Source organism: Monomorium pharaonis, chromosome 9, assembly GCF_013373865.1.
Source record: "Monomorium pharaonis isolate MP-MQ-018 chromosome 9, ASM1337386v2, whole genome shotgun sequence".
Lineage (NCBI taxonomy): Eukaryota > Metazoa > Arthropoda > Insecta > Hymenoptera > Formicidae > Monomorium > Monomorium pharaonis.
This window is the reverse complement of record NC_050475.1, coordinates 12559821-12582422: the sequence shown is the minus strand read 5'-3', so window position 1 is coordinate 12582422 and position 22602 is coordinate 12559821. Positions and strand designations below refer to the sequence as shown.

Genomic DNA, 22602 nt, shown 5'->3' with positions numbered 1-22602 from the left:
AACTGATCTATAAATATAAGTAATTCATTGGTCTGTTTTTTTTAGCGAGTGAGTCCCAGATGCGCACAGTAATAAACGGACACAGCAAGCTGAGTGAAACGAACACAGTAACAAACGGACACAGACCAAACGGACACAGTAATAAACGGACACAGTGCGAAACGGACACAAACCAAATGCGCACAGAGCAAAACGGACACAGTGCGAAACGGACACAGACCAAATGCGCACACTTTACATGCGCACGGACCAAATGCATACACGGAAAGTCGCAAACCCATGTGATGCAGTGAATGCTTTGCACGCACATACACACACACACACACACACACACACACACGGGGGAGGGCAAGGGGGGCCTTCGGTCCCCTTCCCGCATCCACCCCATCCAAGTCGCTAACCTATGTGGACTTTACTCTGCTTGCAATGTACATGGATTGCATTTGGTCCGTGCGCACGTGCAGTATGCGCATTTGGTCCGTGTGCATTTGGTCCGTGCGCATTTGGTCTGTGTCCGTTTCGCACTGTGTCGTTTAAGTACCGTACAAGTACGGTAATTACCGTACGGTTGGCAATGCTGGCTCCGATACTGAGCTCTCAAATTGTAACCGTTCTTAATATCCTTTGTCCTGGTGGTAGGGGAGGGAGCGGAGTTGTTCCAATAGTAGCACAGTTCATTGGCCTACTATTGGTCAACTGTTGGCCAATCTTAATACAATATTGGCTTACTATTTGCCAATTAATATGTACTGTTCAAAAATGTTTTTTAATTGATCAATTGTGTGATATGTATCCGAAAACTCTTTCTATTGGAAACAATGTCAATGACCATGAAAGCTTTAAGTCTAAAATACTTTATATTCTTTAATTGCATATCAAAAAATAATTTTTTAAGTTGCTGTTAAAGCGTTATACTTTTTGCAAAATTGTGTATCTGCAAATTTTTTTTGCATCTTTCAGATGATGTTTATAACGTGTTACTTGTGCTTTCAACTGGTTTCCTTGGTTTTGCTAGCATTATAGCCCTTTTATATAAATTTCGTGCTCTTGGTGATAATTGAGATTGCTTTGTAATAGAACCAACTATACTTCTTATATGTTTTTGGTGTGCTGGGACACTTAATTGCTTCATTCGTAGAGAGCGACCGCAAAAATCACCCGTTTGTAAGTGATTGTATATCATCAAATATTCATCTCCTAAAAATTTTGAATTGAGCATACCTTTTATTGCTGAGATATAAAGAGTTAAAGTTGATATTATTCATGAATAAAGGTTACGCCATTTTATCCGTTCAACATAAGATACTTTAACATTATTTTTAAAACTAAAAAATGTTTCTGATGGAAATTGTTCGAGTGGTAGGAGACTAATTCATCGTCACCTCAAATTGACTATCAAGTCAAAATTGTGAAGATCATTTAGAGATCAACTTGCGAAATTCAATAAAATGTTTGTCAACTGATGTCGTATATCTGTCTTTGCGGTTTAATTACTTGTATTACCTTATTTAATTACCTTAAATAAACCTTTAAGGAATAATTTGCAAGGTCATGTAGAGGTCAAAGGAACATTTTCACAAAAATTTGAGATAAGCGTTTCTTTGCCTCTCTGTCTGTCGGGGTGCTTGATTAGCGTAAGTCCTCTTGCCTCTCACAATGAAGTCTTGACTTTTACTCATTTTCCATTTTATCTCTTTGCTTAGAGATCGTTATACATATATTGTACATTTTTGGATTTGGTACTTTTAAATTATGATATTGACCTAGTTTATACCGAGCACTTGGTACGCGTATCAAACAGTAAATAACTAGTGAATGTATTTAATCATTAGCTAATCAGCTTAAATTCACTACTTGATACGCGTACCAAGTGCTCGGTGTAAACTAGGTTACCATATCCGAGGTACCAAATCAAAGTTATTATATAGCTGCAACAGCCTACTGCGTGAATTTCTCTCGCATGTGCAATAGTATTCTATTGTCGATTCTGGACCTATCTATCAGGATGAAAATATGGTGAAATGCGCACATGTTTGTCCTTGTCTTTTATATTATCTTTGCTTGACGTTCGACCTACGAAAGTAGAGAGTAGGGGCAATCTCTGTAAGCGTGTTTCTTTGTACAAATATGCTGGACAGTCCCTGAAAACACGCTTATACATTTAATAAAAAAAATCACAGAATACTACTTTTGTTAACAATTTTTCGTAGCTCAATAACAATTATGTAATCTGTAAAATATCTCGGTGAAAAAGCTACCATTACTAAAACTATTGGAAAAATCACAGTAAATACTGCAGCATTTCAAAAATTGGTAGTATCTATATTTGAAATATTGTTACAAGGTCATTGGATTTATAAAATATAAGGCATGATAAAACCGTGTTGACATGAGATAACGTTAACGTTAATAAAACACTCTCGTATATATGTGTACTCGTTCAGAGACCGCAGAAATAGGTATCCGACACTAGTTAAAAAATATTTTCCTGAAAATCGCAAGTTGACCTCTAAATGACATTCACAATTCTGACTTAAACGTCGATTTAAGGTCACGATAAATTAGTCTTCTAAGGGCCACTTGCACCAAACTCTGATTAACTTAATCGTTGATTAGTTCATTGCAATTAACCAATCGCATTTGTTAATTTTGCTTAACGACAAATACGATTGGTCAATTCCAATGGATTAATCAACGATTAAGTTAATTAGAGTTGGTGCAAGTGGCCCTAACAGATAAACAAATCTTATCTGAAACATTTTTTTATATGAGAAATAACCTCAAGGTTTTTTGTGTTCAACGGATAAAATGGCATACCCTTCACTGGTGTATAGTGACCAATTTAACCCTTCATATCTCAATAATAAAAAGTATGCTCAATCTGAAATTTTCAAAGGATTAAGATTCCATGATGTACAACTATTTACCGCCAAAATTGGCTCAAATTTCGGTGACCACGAAACGGACGATTTTAAGCCCGTTTTTGCAGTCGCTTTTTATTTGAAATATTTTGTGAGACATCTGTTACAATATATTCTGTATTACTTGTATCATTTATAGAGTTATTTGGAATATTTTGTGAGACGTCTGTTACGGCACATTCCGTATTATTTATAGAGATTTCATTTGCATAACTGCTAATTTTAGATTGCAACTCATTATTGGTTTACATATTTGTTTGTATACATGATCTACCTTGTTCATTTATTAAGTGAGGATTCAATTCAGTTATGTTTGTATTATATATATAATAATTCTTTGTTGTTTTCCCTCGGAGTTTACAATCTCATTCTGTTACAACAACTTACAACTAATCTTAAAAGTATTTAACCTAATTTCCGGGGTGCTTTGGCCTAATTAACGCCTCTACACCCCCTCCGCCGCGCACACACATATACACCGCTCCGTGGACTTCCGTTTCCTCTGCCTAATTTTTCAATATTACCCCTGCCTCTACCCCTTCTGCGTACCCCTCACCTTTCTCTCTTCCCTCTCCCTTTCTAATTCTCTCAACCAACTTTTTCCCTCTCCTTCTGCCCCTAAAATCTTCTCCATTGCTTCCTGCCAACCATTGCCACCTCCATTTCAATCTCTGCACTCCTCCCAAACATGTTCCCAGGTCTCAATCCTCCATCCACACAATCTACATATCTTTTTTCTTCGTCCTCCCAATATCTGTTTCCTCTCACTCCATTGCCTAGCCTAAACCTCTTGACTCTATTCCACCTACTCTCTCCCCACCTTTTCTTTAAATACCCTGGAATCCCATCCTTTTTTATCCATTGATAGCATTGTTTGTTATATTCCGACTCTCCAATTTTTCTCCATCTATCCTTCTTCTGCAACTGCTTATCCTTACTACCAATTGCTTCTAATACCTCTTCTTTGTGCCCCCCTTCTATCTTCTCCAACTTTCACCCTCTATGCTAAAAAAAATCTCTTCTCTCATCTTTCCACCCCACGCTGACTTTTCATATCTTACTTTTTGCTCTTATCTCCACTAAACATTTTCTTGCCAACTCACTGCTCCCCTTATCCAACCCTGTTCGAGAATCATTTTACTATCTACTACTTTCGTCGCCGACCAGATGGCAGCATCTGCCGGACACGGTCGAGCGAGACTAACCGAGATCGGCGCGCATCGCGCAAGCGCATGCCCGATCGTCTCAACTGGCGACGGCGCTGCTTCACGTTTGTTTGCGGCTAGAGTTCTCTATGGCTACCATGCGAATCGTACACGTGAGATAGTGTGCAGACAGTTTTTGTGTAGTTCTCATCTCGTTGACATTCCGAGTGCTCTCAATTGTACTCAGATCAAAAATCAACTCATTTGTCAGACGTATTCAAGAATTTCTAGTGCATTAACATCGTCCACTCAGATTCGCCGAGTGTTGCGCACGCCGGCGCTACGCGGTCTACACGGCTCACGGGCATCATCGTCACCAGGCCGATATTCAATTAATACAATTAACCCGTGCGAGTAAGAACTGTCAAATTTCAGTGAAAGACATTGTTAACTCATCGGACTTATCACGTGTGTATTTTATCTTTGATCAACTTTGATTTCGTGATAGATCAAACTCGGTCTGATCACTGTGTGATAATATAAGATTAAAGCATTTAGATTTCATTTGCGAGCATTATTGCCACTACGTCCTCTCACCCTGCTCCCATCCGTAGGGTTCTAGTGAATCTATTGCGAGATTCGCAAACAAAACTGTTTTCATATGCCAACGCTTCCTGCTCTACTTTTCAATCTATCCCTTTGTATTTCTTCTCTCCATATATCCGGTGTACTCCAATCCAAACCTACGTTACAACACCCACCTTAAATATCTTTCCTCTAATCTTTCCATATTATCTCTCTCCTTCCAACCCCATATTTCCATTCCATAACTCATCACAGTCCATATCAGCCTGTCGAACATATGTCCATAATTTTTTCCCCCAAACCTTACCATACTTTTTCTTCCCAATCCCCTAAATTTGACTCATCACTGCCGCCGCTCTCCTCACTCTGTCCCTTACCTGCGCCTCTTGTCCCCCGTTTTTTTTTTTTGCATGATATACCCCAGATAGCTATACTCCTTAACTTCCTCTATTCTCTTTCTCTTTCACCACCAACTCTTTTTACTTTCCCTATCACCTCCCAATCTGAATCCCATTATTTTGGATTTCGTTGCGTTTAATACTAGATTCTTCTCATCTAAATACGCTTCCAGTCTCTCTATCATATTCCTCATCTAATCTTCCTCCTCCGCTATAACTATTAGATCATCCGCGTATGCTAGCGTGCAAACTTTTTTCCTCCTAACTTCACCCCCCTCCCACTTAACTCTCCCCATAACCTCCTCTAAGTCTGATATTAGAGTATTGAATAATAATGGACTCAGCGGGCATCCCTGTCTTACTCCCCTCCAAAACTCTTTCTCCATCTCCTATTCTAATTCTGCTTTTCGTCTCTCTTCATAAGGTTTCCACTCTCTCATCGTTCTAACCAAGATACTCCTGTCTACCGAATCAAAATCCGCCTTCAAATCAATAAATAACGCCATCAGTTTCCCTCTTTTTCTACCCATACTTCTATTTATTAGGTAATTAAGTACAAAAATGTTATCTATCGTACTTCTGCTCTTCCTAAAGTCTGCTTGATTGTCTGGAACTATCCCCTTTCCCTCTATATCTTCTTTCAACCTCTCCGCTAGAATCATAGCATACACTTTATATAGTGAGAGCATCAAAGTTATCCCCCTATATTTTTCCATGATTTTCCCCTCCCACTTTTTTATTATAAACACTACTACAACCTCCTTTCACTTTTCCAGCCACTCCTCTCCCTTTCATACCTTATTTAGAAATTCTACCATCCATTCCACCAGCCTCTCTCCCTCCTAGTTCCATACTTCATCCGGGTCTCCATCAATTTCCCCCACCTTTCCTAGTTTCAACCTCTCTTTACTACACTCCATATCCCCTCCCCTTCCCCTAACTACTCTTTCTTCTACCCTCCTAATAAGAACATAAAATACTTTTTCCACTTTTTCATCTCTATTCCCTTATTCACCTTCTTTCTCCTTCTCCTATCCTTATTCATCATCTCCCAAACTTCACTCTTTGTCCTAGCCTCTTCCACCTCTTTTTCCATTTCCTATTTCCCTCCTCCTTTCTCCTTTCACATAACCCTTTGTACTCCTCTTCTTCTTTAAATAACTCCTTTTCTTTTCCTTCTCTTCACTTCCTCAATTCCTCCCTCACCTATTTTTTCATCAGCTTACACTCCTCATTCCACCTTACTACTTTTCTTTTTTTTTCTCCTCTCCCTCTCAATCCTACCTATTGCTTCTATGATTCTCTGTTCCATCCCCTTCTATTCCTCATTTAACCTTCGCACTCCCACTACCTCCATTTCCTTGTCCAACTCCCCCTTAAACTATTTTTTACTCTCCTCGTCCCAAATTCCCCTTATACCTCTATTTTTAACTCTCCCTCTCTCCGTTCCTAACTTCTATCTCCACTGGCAACCCTCCTCTTCCCTCAACTTCTACCCTCCTCTTACTAGGAGGGTAGAAGAAAGAGTAGTTAGGGGAAGGGGAGGGGATATGGAGTGTAGTAAAGAGAGGTTGAAACTAGGAAAGGTGGGGGAAATTGATGGAGTCCCGGATGAAGTATGGCATCTAAATCAACTTTATTTCCTACTAGCATTTTTTATTTTATCTCTTGTTTCTCCCTCACACAAGATATAATCAATCACAGTGCTTCCTCTGCCTCCTACGTATGTAAACTCTCCTTCCTCATCTCCTGCCACACTCTCGTTGAAAATCTCCCACCCACATTCTCCTATCATGTCAACAGTTTTCTCCCTCCTTTATCCACTTTATTATCCTTTGGCCGTCTCCTACCCTGGTCCTCTCCCTCCGTTTCATCTAACCAGCCTTCTCCTTCACTACCAATTTTTGCATTAAAGTCTCCCCTTATTACTACCGTAGTTTCTCTTTTCTTCGTTTCCATAATCTGTCTTACCACCTGCATTGCATTCTCTCTCTCCTCGTCCCTCACGTAAACACCCACGACCTTTCAACTTTCTCTATTTATTTTAACTGTCACCAACATCATCCTTTCTTCTAGTTCTACTATCCCTGCCTTTTTTAACCCTCTTCTAACTCTCACAATCATTCCTCCTATCGTCCTACCTCTCCCAATCCTTCTTTCCGCATTCTGCACTCCACATTCATGCTCCTCTGGGACCCTATTCCTCACCTTTTCCCACCATTTTCCGTCTAACCACGTCTCCATCAAAAACATCACATCCCATTCCTTTAAACCGTCCCAAAATTTTCTATCTTTCTATATATTTCCTCCTTCTGCGCCTCACATTCTTCCTCCCTTCTCTTCCCCCGACTCTTCCACCATCACCTCTCCCTTTTCATTTATAAGTACTTCTTCTTTATTCCACCTCTACCAACTCTCTCCTATTCTGATCCTACCATAACCTCTCCATACCTTATTTCCTTTCTCTTCTTCTATTCTCACTATCTTCTCCAACCTCCATCTCATTTTCCTTTCTTTCCAAGTTCAGTCTGCTAAAATCTTTTCCTTCTGCCCTCTCAAATTCTTCTTTTTATTCCAAACCTTTTTCCTCTGCTTTTCATCTTTTAACCTTACCCATAACATCTCCCTCCCTTTCTTATTTACTTCTTCTATTCTTCTTATCCCTTTCGTCTGTCCCTATATCTTTGAACACCCCTTCTACGACTTTCTTCCTTTTTCTCTCCTTCACCGTGACTCCCTTAATTATAATATTTCTCCTTGTCTCTTCCCTAACTTTCAACTTCATCTTTTTTTCCATCTCTCTTACTTTCCTTTCCAGCATTCTATCTCCTACAGTATCCATCTTCTCTATCCTTTTTTTCAACTCCTCCTGTGTGTCCACTAACTCCTTTCTTTCCCTTTCCCATATAATCTCCCTCTCCCTTAACACCCTAATTAGTTTTTTTAGAACCTCTATTTCCTTTTTCATCTGCTCTTCTACAATCTCTTTCAACTTCTCTTTTATTTCAATCTTTACTACCTTTAGACTCTTTATTATCTCATCTTTCCACGTCCTCAAATTTCTAACAAACTCATCCTCCTCCTCTCTTGGGGGTGATCTTGCTACTCTCTTACTTCTCCTTCCACCCTCTATCGAAGTACAGCTATCGCTTTTCCCTCTCTCCATACTTTATACTATGCCCGTTGTCTCTTCTAAATTCGCCTTAACCGTCTTCACTCTCCTCTAAACCTCCAGGCGGCGCACCTGTTTTCTACTCTACTCTATTCTCCCGTAACGCACGCCCGTCTTAACACTATCTACTCCTCGCCTCAACTCTAGTTGTCCACTGACTGACCTACTTAATATGCTAGTTCTCGATTACACACTTTTCTCTCCATTTTGCCTCGGCCACTCACACTCCACTCGCTTTCTATAATCACACAATGCTATCCTACTCTTCTTATTGCCTCTAATCCTCTCAATCTCACTCTACAAAACTAGCGGCTAACAGTACACGTATAACTCACAACGGCCCGAAAACGGAAGTCCTATTTGTATTATGTTTCTGCTATATTTGTTTCTATATTACATATATTAACACTAGGCACAGCATTATGTTTTAATATCTTCGCTGATTTTGAGAATAAATGTAATCATCAGGCAAGAAATGTAAATGACGTACTCTGCCCAGTAAACACTGATTCGTAACATTTATGTGATCATTATGGAACAATGTTCCACTGTTCTCGTAATAGTTACGTCAGTTACAATTTGATCAAAATGTCAGCATATTCTGGGCAACAAAATCGGAAAAAGAGAGAGGGAACATACACATAATGGTTTCGTATAACATAACATTACTTTTACGTATATGAAGTCACATTTACGTATAAATTAACGTAAAATGCTCGTATAAAATTACGTACCAGAAAGATTCTTCTTGTAACTATTATGTCGTTTTTACTTTATTTTTCTTAAAAAGGATTTCTTACCGAAGCTAAAATTTAGCCATAACAGCTAAGATGTGTCTTTAAGACGTAATAAAAAATACATATGCCCCGAAAGCTCACTATGATAACATAGATTGATCCGGTTTCTGTCACCGTGGGTGGTCTGTTTATGTAACCTTTGGAGTGTAAATTGCATTAGGAGAAAGATGCCGCGTGCGTCGCCTAGCGGCAATCCGCGAACTACATACTTTTTAAATTTATATAATATAGAATAAGTTCTAATCGGCTGATATGTAAATAGATTTTACCTGGTTCAAGTAGAATGTTATTGATTTTAATAGATTGCGTATATACTAACTACAAAACTATTTTACTAAATGCAGTATGTAAACTAAAAAGATATAATAATTACAAGAGGCTATAATCAAAATTTCCGCATAATTGTAAATTATTTATTATTTAACAAATTATTATTTTTATTTTTATTTAATAAAATTATATTTCTTCTTATGCTTAGTAAATAATTAATAAGTAATAATAGTAACAGTGGGAAGTCCAGAATGGATTACAGTGATTTACGTGGCACGGAAGGTGTTAAAGATATATAATGTCGTAATAACATTATCACATTTATGCTACATTAACAAAACTTTTATGTTAAGCTCATTGAAGTCATCAAAATTACATAATTGTTACGTATTAAATATGATGTCACAATAACATTATCACATTTATGCTGCATTTACAAAATTTTTATATTACGCTCATTGACGTCATCAAAATTACGTAATTGTTATGTATTAAACATAATGTCACAGTAACATTATTACATTTATGCTGCATTTACGAAATTTTTATGTTACGCTCATTGACGTTATCAAAATTACGTAATTGTTATGTATTAAACATGATGGCGCAATAACATTACAATAGTAACATCACATTTACGAAACATTAACATTTGGCTTATTGACGTCAACAAAATTATGTAAATGTTACGTAACTATGCAACGAAAAAATGACAACACAGACATACGTAACAGTTATAGTCTCGTTACGTCAATGACATACTTGTCACATTATTAGTTCGTTGTGCTGGTCTGTAACATTTATGTGCAATATGTTTTATAAATATTCCGTAAATGCTCACAGCGTGTTCATTGGGTGTATTTCCTTAACTCTTCTGATGTAACATTTGAAAAAATATTATTGTTAACAGCTTCTTGCCACTTATACAAAAATATGATATTTTTGGGGAAAAAATGACCAGGGGCTCTTGAATTTGATTTACAGACTGGTACCACACAAATTCATGCAACTTTTGTCATATTAGATATATTGTGACAGTATCCAGTCACGCAATATGTATAAAATCCTTTTTTTTCTTAAATATATCTATGAAACTATAATATTAAATAAATAATATCTATATAATTTGAAGACCGCCACAGTAAAGTAATTGCAACATATCTGTGTACAATGGGAGCGTCCCAGATGCGCACAGTAATAAACGGACACAGCAGACTGACTAAAACGGACACAATAACAAACGGACACAAACCAAACGGGCACAGTAACAAACGGACACAGTGCGAGACGGACACAGTAACAAACGGACACAGTGCGAAACGGACTCAGACCCAATGCGCACAGATCAAATGTGCACAGACCAAATGCACACAGACCAAACGGGCACAGTAACAAACGGACACAGTAATAAACGAACTTACCATATGGGTTGCGACTTTTCAGCGCACCCCTACCAACGAGGTGGGTGCGGGAGAGGGGGCAAAGCCTTCTCTTGAACCGCCGTGTGTGTGTGTGTGTGTGTGTGTGTGTGTGTGTGTGTGTGTGTGTGTGTGTGTGTGTGTGTGTGTGTGTGTGTGTGTGTGTGTGTGTGTGTGTGCGCGCGCGCGCGCGCGCAAAGCATTCTCTGCACCACATGGGTTGCAACTGTGTCTGCTTCACACTGTGTCCGTTTCGTACTGTGTTCGTTTGTTACTGTGTTCCTTTCACTCAGCCTGCTCAGCTGTTCGTTTATTATTGTGCGCATCTGGGACACTCCCATTGTACACAGGTATGTTGCGATTACCGTAGCGGTCTTCAAATTATATAGATATTATTTACTTAATATTATTTTTTCATAGATATATTTAAGAAAAAAAAGGATTTTATACATATTGCGTGACTGGATGCTGTTACAATATATCTAATATGACAAAAGTTGCATGAATTTGTGTAGTACCAGTCTGTAAATCAAATTCAAGAGCCCCTGGTTATTTTTTCCCAAAAATGTCATATTATCGTATAAGTGGCAGAAGATATTAACAATAATACTTTTTCAAATGTTACATCTGAGGAGTTAACCCACACAGCACACTTTATCCTGAGGATATCCCCAGGTTATCGAGATATCCAATTGGACATATTGCAATCCCATGGATGTCCTACAGTTACTGCGATATCCCTCGGATATTTGATGGATATTGCGATATTTTGTACTGTGCAGGAAGGAAATACAGAGCATGTCATTTACATTTTTTGCCTGATGATTACATTTATTCTCAAAATCGGCGAAGATATTAAAACATTTCCTTTATTACTATGTCCGTTTGTTACTGTGTCCGTCTGGTCTGTGTCCGTTTGTTACTGTGTCCGTCTGGTCTATGTCCGTTTGTTACTGTGTCCGTTTCACTCAGCCTGCTGTTTCCGTTTATTACTGTGCGCATCTGGGACTCACTCTGTACAATCTATTGTATCGACTCGAATACAGAAGATTGGATTCAATTTCTTTGACGTTGCCAAAAAATAATCGTGCGATAAAACTATTTGTGTGCACGAAATATTTTAAAATATTTGACCATACTTTCTAATGTGACGTCACAAAAACGACATAGTCGCCATTTAGGCAAATATACAGTACTAACATGACAAACATAGTTACACATTCGTATAGAAGTTTCCCACCCATGATCACTTCATCCTTGTTAAATGATTGTTTTAATATAATGTCAGTTGTAAAATGTACTTTTAATTTATGACAAATATTGATTATTTAAATGTTCTAGTTTTTACATTTTAATGTAATACATCATCTTATTGATTCCTGAAACTCGTAAGTTCGTGAGTCTACAGCTATTAAACATTGTTGCTCAATTTTTTCTTCTTTCAGTGCTTAAATTCATAATCTGTTAGCACAGACTTGCTTTGTTTCTGCGATGATTTTTTCGTTACTCTGTAACCTCGAACTGATTTATTTTTGTCACTCGAAAAGGATTTGAATTTTAAATCAAAACGTTGTGATTAAAATTTTATAAAATAAATATGTTAGCCAGCTTTGTTGACGAAAAAAGGAATTGTTTATTTCAATATTGAAATAGTATTATTTTTAACATTAATTTTTTTAAATATTACTATTTGTTATATAAATTAAATAAAGAATTAAAGATTTTTTTAATTACATTCACAATTGACAAAATATATTACATATTAAAAGTGTATTAAAATAATGCTTTTTTCTGTATGAGTTCTTATCTAAAAAGTTAGTACGCAAATCAAAAATAAAGTTTTTTTTTAAGCAGTAAACTGTCAAAAATTTGTGTGAAATTTAATTTACACTATAGAACTTTGCAAAATTTGTAAAGTAGTTTTATATTTGATTGATGTCCATTTATAGCGATGTAGTTTTGTGAGAATCGTTAAAACCATTATTTAACGATTTGCAAAGTAGAGATTTTAAACTATAAAATACTTTTTGCTTATTTCATTACAATCATTGACAAGTTACACATTCTTGAGAGTTGCCTACTTTTGAAAGGCAAAATAAGAGATTCTTTAATTTGTGGATATATAGATATATATATGTATACATATATATATATATATATATATATATAATTTTTTAATAAATGTTTACAGGAACCGATTCCAAACTTGGTATAGGTTTTCGATTAGGTCAACATGCCGACTTTCAGGTGTTAATTGAACTCGGTCCTCAGACAGAAACAGATCCGATAGGAACTAATGATGCTAAGAGGCGACGAGATGTAAGAATTTGCAAACAATTTCTGTACAAAATCATTACGTTTGTTTAACAAAAATTTTTTTTATAAATAGGCAGCGTTTAGTGCCGCGATGAAAGGAGAGCTGGGATCATTGGCACAAACAATAGCTAAATATCAATTAGAACGTAGTATCCAGAAAATGGATAAACTAAAAACTCTGGACGAGAAACTTAAGACAATTAAAATGGAGAATACAAAAGATCAGAAGGATAATGCAAAAGATCAAGAAGTAAATAAAAACTTACAACTCTTACAATTGCTGCGAAATATTGCTGCAACATTGTAGGAATATTATTGTACAAGGTTAAAATAATTTATAAATTATTTCTGAAAACTTGTAGCAATATTTCTATGTTCATTTTAAAAAAATATTCTTGCAATATTCTAGAATATTCCTGCAATTTTTTGCAGATATATTATTAAAATATTATAGTCTTTAGAGAATAATACAAAATATACTTTTGCTTTTTATATTGCATTATACCAATTCACAACACAAAAATGTTAAAAACAGTAGAAATGTCGTAAATTGCTTTTCTAATTATAAATGTATTTACGAATCAAACATATTCTTTGTATGATATAAATGGTTGGAAAACTATATTTATAATATATGTGCGTGCGCGCGCGCGCGTGTGTGTGTGTGTGTGTGCGCGCGCGCGCGTGTGCGTGTTGTATACACGCGCGTGTAGCGCATTATAAGTATTCAATGAAGTAGTATTCACTGTTGTAGTTGAACCGTGATTATTTGCGTTGCAGCTTTTTATATACCATTTCCTGCCATATGCTGAATCTTGTTTAGCCTTAATAAAAATTTCTATTAAAATAGTTAAAACAGATAGAATTTTTAACGATCTGTCGGAATCCTATCCGTCGTGACTTGAAGAGAAAATTCAATTTCTATCCATGTTAAATGTAACACGCTATGCGCGCATGCATGTATATAACACACCACGTAGGTACACACGCACATACCTTACAAATATAGTTTTTCCACCATTTACATACATTAACTTATAGTTAATATATGTATTAAGAAACAGGCATTTTTGAAGCTCCAATTTTATCGACTTTAAGGGGAGATTCTGGTTTATGAGGTCAAAATTTTCGAAACTTTTTTTTGCCTTAATCGATAGTAAAAATATAGTAAAACTATTCAAGAATATACTCGTGAAATTTTAGAGTTCAACTCGAAGTATTTCAGAAATTATAGAATAGAAAGTGAGTCATGAGACAGCGTCACATAGGTATACAAGTGCCTAGTCGGAGCGAGCCACGCGTTCCGCCGTTCAACGTCAAAAAACACCTCCTAATATACAAAAATCTTTCAAATAAAGAGCTTTTGACTAGAAATTTAGACACGTACACACAAAATACTAACAAAGTTTTAACTCAATGATGTTGCGTATCACTCTAAAACATTTGAATTCGGGGTTTAAAATTGTACAAATCGCCTACATAGCTGCAGACATCTTTAACGAAGGATATGTTGCTATCTTGTTGATGATACAGTTATTGAAAATTAACATTGGCCAACAGTGCAAAATATTTGATAATTATGATGCACAGTAAATTACGAGGCAGAAGCGGCGCCAAAGCAGCACGACTAAAGAGATTCAATTGGCTCATAGACTTTAGCAAATGGAAAATAATCAATTTTTCGAGGAAGCTGAAGGTTTAATGTATGGCCCTGGTATAGCTGATTAACTAGAATAGCGGTAAGTTACCAATAAATGATATCTTTTTGTACTGCAAATTTTACCCGTTTTTCTCGAGATGTCATTTTCATACTTTTTGCAAATTTGCGAGAGAGATACCAAAAAAACTAATTAATAAATCAAGTTTCTTCAAAGTGTTAATTAAAGTATTGTCAACTATCTTAAATAAACTTAAAACATTTGTGAAAATATTAATTTAAACAATTGTTTTATTTCATAAAAACAGAGAAACTTTTTTTCCAAAATCGTCACTTTTTTGGGCTGTAGTTCCGAAAACAAATAATCTCTGATTTAGTCAAATTTTGGAAATAGGTTTCTTTTAACGAAAAAAACATATGCGAGAAGGATTTTTGGCGACTTAAAATTTTTTTTTAATGTCGGTAAGTAGGAAATCCATAATTTGTAGGCAAAAATTTAAATGTGTGTGTGTGTGTGTGTGTGTGTGTGTGTGTGTGTGTGTGTGTGTGTGTGTGTGTGTGTGTGTGTGTGTGACCACAGCGAAGAAATGTCTTTGTTTACATTTCTTACTAGTTGACTGATAACAAGTGCTGTATACAGACGTGTCTTTCAACTAAGTATAAATTCGAAAATGTCTAATCGTATAAATTTATTTTGTCTTTCAAAAAAGTTAAGTAATCACAAAGCAACGATTGATTGGCTTAAGGAAATGGAATTAATTTCTACGGAAAAATAATGTACAAAACATAAGAAAAAAATGGTTTATGTCAATAGAAGTGAAAATTTAAGATATTTTCGGTGTTTCAAATCTGGAAAATATAATCATTCCATAACAGCAGCACACAATACAAACGTTCAAACGTCAAATTAGTCTTGAAAGTTGCATATTAATAATATATGCTCTTGCATGGCAATTTTCTTTTGAACAAACGAAATGTAGTCTCATTGATAATGAGACAATTTCTCGTGAAACAATTGCAGACAGATTTTCGTTCTGCAGAGAAGTTTGCACTATAGCTCTCGATAGGGAATATGAAACGAAAGGATTAATCGGTGGTCGTGGAATAATTGTAGAAATTGTCGAATGTAAAATTGGTCGGAAGAAATTTCAAAAAGGACGTTTTCGTGAAGGATCGTGGATATTAGGTAGTTTTTTAGTTGTAATAGAAGGAATATACTTTAAAAAATTAGTTTTTAAAATTGTACTGATTTGTGTTTATACTAATTCTTATTTTAATATTAAAATTATTTATATATTCAGGTATGATATAACGCGGAGGACACAAGTTTCATTTGGAAATGTGTGTCGAAAATAAACGAGATAAAGATACACTTTTATCACTAATACAAAAGCATGTAGCAGTAGGTACAGAAATTCATACTAATTGTTGGAAGGGATACGTGGATTTAAGAAAATATGGTTATATACACAAAATCGTTAATCATTCGAAGAAATTTGTGAATCCGGAAACCGGAGCTTACACGCAAACTATCGAGTCATCGTGGCGTGGTTTATGAGCTCGTTTAAGTAGAGGTGGCATTAGAGAAGATACGTTAATAGATTATATGTGTGAATATTTGTGGCGGTATAGAGTGAAAAGAATGGAAAGAGATCCATTTCATGTATTATTAAGTGATATAAAATATATATATTCTAAAAATTAAGATAGAAAATAGTGATTATGCAATTTAATTCTTTTTATATCAATAATAATTGATATAAAAAAAGGTTCACTCACATTCTTCCGCCCCTACGCTTACAGAGCGAATCGGCGTCCACGCTTGTACTGTACCACATGGGTTGCGACTTCTCAGGACACCCATACCGACGAAGTGGGTGCGGGAGAGGGGCCAAAGGCCTCCCTTGCACCCCCCGTGTGAGTGTGTGTGTGTGTGTGTGTGTGTGTGTGTGTGTGTGTGTGTGTGTGTGTGTGTGTGCGCGCGCGCGCGCGCGCGCAAAGCATTTTCTGCATTACATGGGTTTGCGACTTTATAAATAAAAAAAATTATGATTTTTATGGTCTTTTCATGGTTTCTACCATTTTCATGGTTTATGCCTATATAAATATGTGTATGGTAATGGTGTTAACACTTACTTATTTTACAAGTACACCCATAAAAAATGTAAACAAAGACATTTTTTCGCTGTGGTTACACACACATACACACACATTTAAATTTTTGTTTACAAATTATGGATTTCCTACTTACCGACATTAAAAAAAATTTTTTCGAGTCGCCAAAAATCCTTGCATGTTTTTTTTCGCTAAAAGAAACATTTCCAAAATTTGAACTAAATCAGAGATTGTTCGTTTTCGGAACTATCGCCCTTTTTTGTTTAAAATACTAAAAAAATTATAATTTTACATTATTTTTTATTTTTTAGGTTTATTAACGATAGAATTATATAAATATTAAAAATCCTTTTGTATTTTTGTTTCAGATAAAAATTGCGGACTGCACATTTCCCGCTGTACAATGGCAAGGCACTTTCGTCACGGATTTATCACGACGCCATTTAACAACAATTACCGACCAAAATTTTTTTTGTATTATTTAAATATGTAGTAAAGTATCGTCAAAGTTTTGAAAAAACTTATTGCACATTTGTGTATTTAAAAAATTTATAAAACTTTTTTTAAACTTTATAAACCAGAATCCTTTCTTAAGGAGATGCTAAAGCAAAGAGCGAACTTCGCTGGTATCCCAGCGCCGTCACAACGCAATTAGAAATGTCGATAACCGATCCTGTCGGTAAATTATCAATATTTTTAATTTTGTACCGTATTACCATCAGCTTAGAACGTACATGTATTGGAAATGTATGTACATATGCATACCAATGTAGTAGTAATTTTATCAGTACCGTTTAAATAGACGCAGCAGGTATTATTAATTTTATCAGTACCGTCTAAATAGACGCTTCAGGAATTATTAATTTTATTAATGCCGTCTAAATAGACGCTTCAATTATTAATTTTACCAGTACCATCTAAATAAACGCACCTAATTTTAATAATTGTACCGTTTAAATAAACGCTTCAGGAATTATTAATTTTACCAGTACCGTAATAGACAATTCAAGTATTATTAATTTTACCAGTTTTGTCTAAACAAATACATATAGTTTTAATAACTTTATCTGTACCGTCTAAATAGACAATAATAATAACAATAATCATAATAATAGATTGAGGGTGATCCTTAAATGAGGCCCTACCTCTGGAACTCAAACCGAGTTTATTGTGCCTCCCCGCTGCCTTCAGAAAGGCCCTGCTCTTTTCTAAAAGCGGAGCAAATCTTGCACAGGCAGTTGTCCAACCTGATCTAGTTCCAGAATATTTGATCCCAGGCATGTCCTTCGTCCGACCAGTACTAGACAGTACCTAAGAATGTGGAGGCTTGTTTCTTCTTATTTTCCGCAAAATCTGCAATCGGGCATATCGCTACAGCTCAGTTTATTCAGGTGGTAATTAAGGCCATGGCCCGTCAACACCTGCTTAGTGAGCCTGGCGTCCTTTCTGCTCAGAGATCTTATGCTTCTAGCCAGACCCTTATCAGGACACTCGCCTAACAGAACTCTGGCCTGTCTGCATTTAACCTCCGTTTCCTTTCTTTAGTACCACAGCTGGTACCTTATCTCCCGGAGCCAGATCTTGATCATCCTCCTGCTCAGACAAAAAGAGATTCCAACAGCCGGTCCCACCAACCTTGTTCCTTTGCAAGTAGATCAGCCGTTTTATTACTCTTGATCCCTGAATGGGAATTGGGAACCCAGACTAACATTATTGTCCTTCGGTAACTCATTCAGTACATACTTGCAGTCCCAGCCATGAGTTGACTTTTAGACCCTCCAACACCTTAAGCACCGCTTGACTGTTCGAGCAGATTCTGATGCACCTTTCTACCCTATTGGATTCCAATAGATTCTAATCATATCTCATAATAGCTACCGTACGTAAAAACCGTATCGTATTCATCAAACGGAACAATTATCTTTGACTCATCGCACTAACAGTAAAGACCAAGTCTGGACCCCATGTCCGTTCTGGTGCCATCTGTAAAACAAATGTCCTCGACCCAAGGGACAGGACCCTTAGAGCTGTCCCACTCTCCACGGCTAGGAAAATTTATCTTGTACCTCCTCTTAAAGGCACGAGTTACCGACTTCTTATCTTGTCCATTTGCAGAAATGTCTAACAGTATTTCTCCAGGAAGTTTTGTGTGTGAGACTCCTGTCTTCCACCTCGATTTACACTTCAGGCGATAAGCCGCCACCGCCGCAGCTACCACCTGACCAAGCGATTCAATGCCAAGCAACACTCCCATCGCTGCTACTGACGTAGTCCGTATGGCTCCCAGAGCCTCCCTTAACCAGAACCCTGACATGCTTTAGTGCTAACCTGGAGGTTTTGTTTAGCACTCTTGGCCACTACACGATGGACGCGTATAGCAGCCTGGGTCTAAATATCGTCGTATAGATCCAATACATTATTTTCGGTTTCAGATCCCATGTCTGGCCATGTTCTTTTACACATTCAAAGGTAAGAGCACACACTCTTACAGCTTTTCAAGATGTTCTCTCCATGTCAGCTTCTTATTCAAGATTAATCTCAGATATTTAACCGATTCAGCCAAAACTAATTTTGTTCTCCAAAATGCTCCTGGTCTCGGGACACAGTACGGGATCGCTGCCGTTGACTCCTCGGGATCAGATATTGAAGAGATAACGTCGAGAGTTATAACAAAGAGATGTATTTGTTGCAACTCGGTTACAATTTTCACAATCAGTTGTTGTTTAGAAAACCCATAATAATAAGTATAACAAAGTGTTACGTTGAGCGACATAGGTTTGTCGCTTAATCGATTAATAATGAGCCTGCTCATTCTCTTTTTTGCGGCGTTTATATCCACCGCTTTTTGGCTTTGCTAGGGGGTTTCTCCCGCGGTCACGGGCCTTTGGCCAGTGCACTTGCTTAGCCAGCAATTGCTGGCTATGTACATTCCACCGGAAATCAAGAGATTTTGAGTGGCAATCGGGTGGCAATTGAATGGCAACCGAGTGCCCGGTGCGACGTCCGGTGTAAAGGCCGGACAATGTCATCGCGCGAGGTGTCACTTGACACTCTTATCGCTCGCGCTATTCTCTGTGTGAGTGCTGCACACTCACAACAGGTTCATCTTTGTACCTGCGAGTGAATATCACGAGCACGGTCATTAATGGGTTCCGACAAACCGGTCCTGCAGTATCACTTCTCAACGCTTTCTGCGTGAACTCCAGAAGTGTCTTTAAAAGGGGGCCTCGTATTAAGATAGCCAGGTTGTCTGCGTATTACAATATAAAGAAGCACCTGAGAGTATGAAAAGTCGATCCGAAAGAGGGCACAGTGGTGGAGTGGGATCTCGATACATCGATATAGGTACTGGAGGAAGGTGAATGGCGCAAAGAACGATGCAGGGATACGGATCGAAGTATCGAGATCGAGGAGTGAGAATTGCCACATGGTAAGAGAGTTAGAATAATGGTGATTAAGAAGAAAGCGGGCACAAAACACGCGAGTAGTGACAAGAGAAAAGGGAGGAACAAAGAAGAGGAAGTGGGTAATTATAAAATAGCAAGTGGAGATTTGAAGGAGATAAAGGAGGAATTAAGAGGGATTAGGGAGTGTTAACTAGAGATGACGAGACTATGGAAAGTGTTGTATGAAAAAGAAAGAAGCAGAGGAAAAGCTGAAAAGGGAAGAGCGAGAAAAAAGAATGATGCGGTGAAGGAGAAGAAAGTGGAAGAAGAGCGGAAGGCAGAACACGAGGAAAAAAAGAAGGCGGAAAGAGGAGACAAAAGGATGGAGAGCGTAGATAAAAAAAGGGATAGGAGCACAAAGGCAGGAGGAGGGGAAGCTGACGACGAGAAGGAGAGTAGCTGGAGGAGGCAAGTAGTGAGTGAGAAGAAGGAGGAGGGAGACGAGAGGGAGGAGAATAGTGTAGAAGAAGGTAAGATGACAGAAAGTAGAAGGCGAGTGGAAGAGACGGAGAGTGAAAGTGTTGGAGGAAGGAATAAAAAGAAGGGCCGGAATGGACGGTGAGAAAGAGAGGAGATTCTTGGAAAGGAAGCAGGAGAGAAGGAGAAGAAAAGGAGATAGAACATAGGCAGAAGAGAAACGGACAGGAGAGTAGATGGAAGACAGGAGCGGAGAGCCCGGAGAAGCAGGTAGAGAGAGTGAACGAGGAGATGGAATGGAGTGAAAAAAAGGGAGAAGATGGAGAAGACGGGAAAGACAGCGAAGGAGATGATGGAGGAGTGGTGGAGAGTGGTGGAAAAGAAGGAGAAGAGCAAGTGGGAAGAAGAGAGAAGAAGGAAGATCAGGATGAAAAGGGTAGAAGACGAGAAAGATATGGGAAATGCAGAGAAGAGAACGAAGAAGATAGGAAAAAAAGGAGGTGAATGTGAATGAGGAGAGGTGATGAGAAAGAGAAGCAGGAGTGAACGGAAGGAGGCCAGAGAAAGGACGAAGAGGACGGAACTGGAGAGAAAGGAAAGAAAGGAACTGGAGGATCGCCGGAAGAAGAAGTGGAAGAAGAGACCCGACCGAAAGAAGGAAATGGAGGAGAAGATGAGAAGTAGAATTGACAAGAGGGAAAAGGCTACGCAGAAAGAAAGGCAGAGAGTGAGGAGGGAAGAAGAGAATAGAAGGAGGGAGAGGAACATGGTGTGGAGAGAGGTAGAAAGGGGTGAGAAAATGGTTTGTAGAGGGTATAATAGAGAGGGCGCTGGGAAGGCGAATAGAATTAGATAGATTAGAGGAAAGGAGGGGAGAGGAGGAAAGATGGGTGTTTATTACAAAGATATTTAGAGAGGAGGGCAGAGAAGAGATTTTGGCAAGAGGGGGGAGGTTAAAGGAATATGGGGGGTTGGCGTGGACAAGGATTTGACGATGGAGAAGAAAAGAATAAGGTGGAGGATTTTTGAGACAGCAAGAAGGGAGAGGGCAAAAGGTAAAAGGATGGAGGTTTCGAATAAAGGGTTATCGGTAGAGAATAGGAAGTGGAGTTGAGATGGAGAAAGGGGGAGATGGAGAGAGAGTGATGGGGAATAGGTGAGGAGGGAGAAAAAGTGAGTGTAGAGGGGTTACGAAGGGGAAAAGAGAGGAGCAGGGGGAAGTAGAATAAGAGAGGCAGGCGTGGAGATAAAGGAGGGATATTAGTTGTAAGGTCGCATAAGGGCAGGTCGCGATGAGGGAGATGTATTGTGATAGATTTGCTGGGATAGCAGGGAATAGGTCAAGAAAAGATGGAGGCCGAGAAGGGGAGGGTGATGATAGTTGTGAAGCTGCATAATGGCTAGGCCGGTAGAGTTAAAAAAAACTGTATTATGTATAATGGAATGTGTACCTGATATTGAGATTGCAAACTTCAAGGGGATGCAGTATAAATAAATCTAATCTAATCTAATCTATTAAATACATTTTTTAAAATACTGTTTTAAACGATTTTTTTAATATTAAATAAATATTACTTAAATAATTTTCTTAAATCATTATTTTTAATTAAAAAAATAATAATTTATAAGTATTAAATAAACTTAAAAAAATTAGATTAACGTTTTATAAATATTTTTTCTAATTCATTATTTGAAATAATTAATATAAAACAAACGTTTAATAAATATTAAATAGATATTATTTGTACAATAAACGCTAATAATGTAAAAATTAAAAATAAATATTTAAAAAACATTAAAAAATTATTGTGTGCTTATTGGGTCATTGATATGTTTAAAAATAAATTGTTTAATTGATATCAGGGAAAAGCTTAAAAATAACCTTGATACTTTTCTCGTTTTTATTTATTATAAATTAATACTACATTAATTATGTTGTATGCAA

General features: G+C 37.2%; 1 protein-coding gene across 1 annotated transcript in view; it reads left to right on the top strand.

Moving 5' to 3' along the window:
* The window catches only part of LOC105837398, a 90463-nt gene that overhangs the window by 67372 nt on the left and 489 nt on the right, over positions 1–22602 (top strand). The window contains exons 4-5 of the mRNA XM_036291929.1: positions 12898–13025; positions 13096–13272. Coding sequence (XP_036147822.1) covers positions 12898–13025; positions 13096–13272 — 305 coding nt within the window. The remainder of the gene's footprint in view (positions 1–12897; positions 13026–13095; positions 13273–22602) is intronic.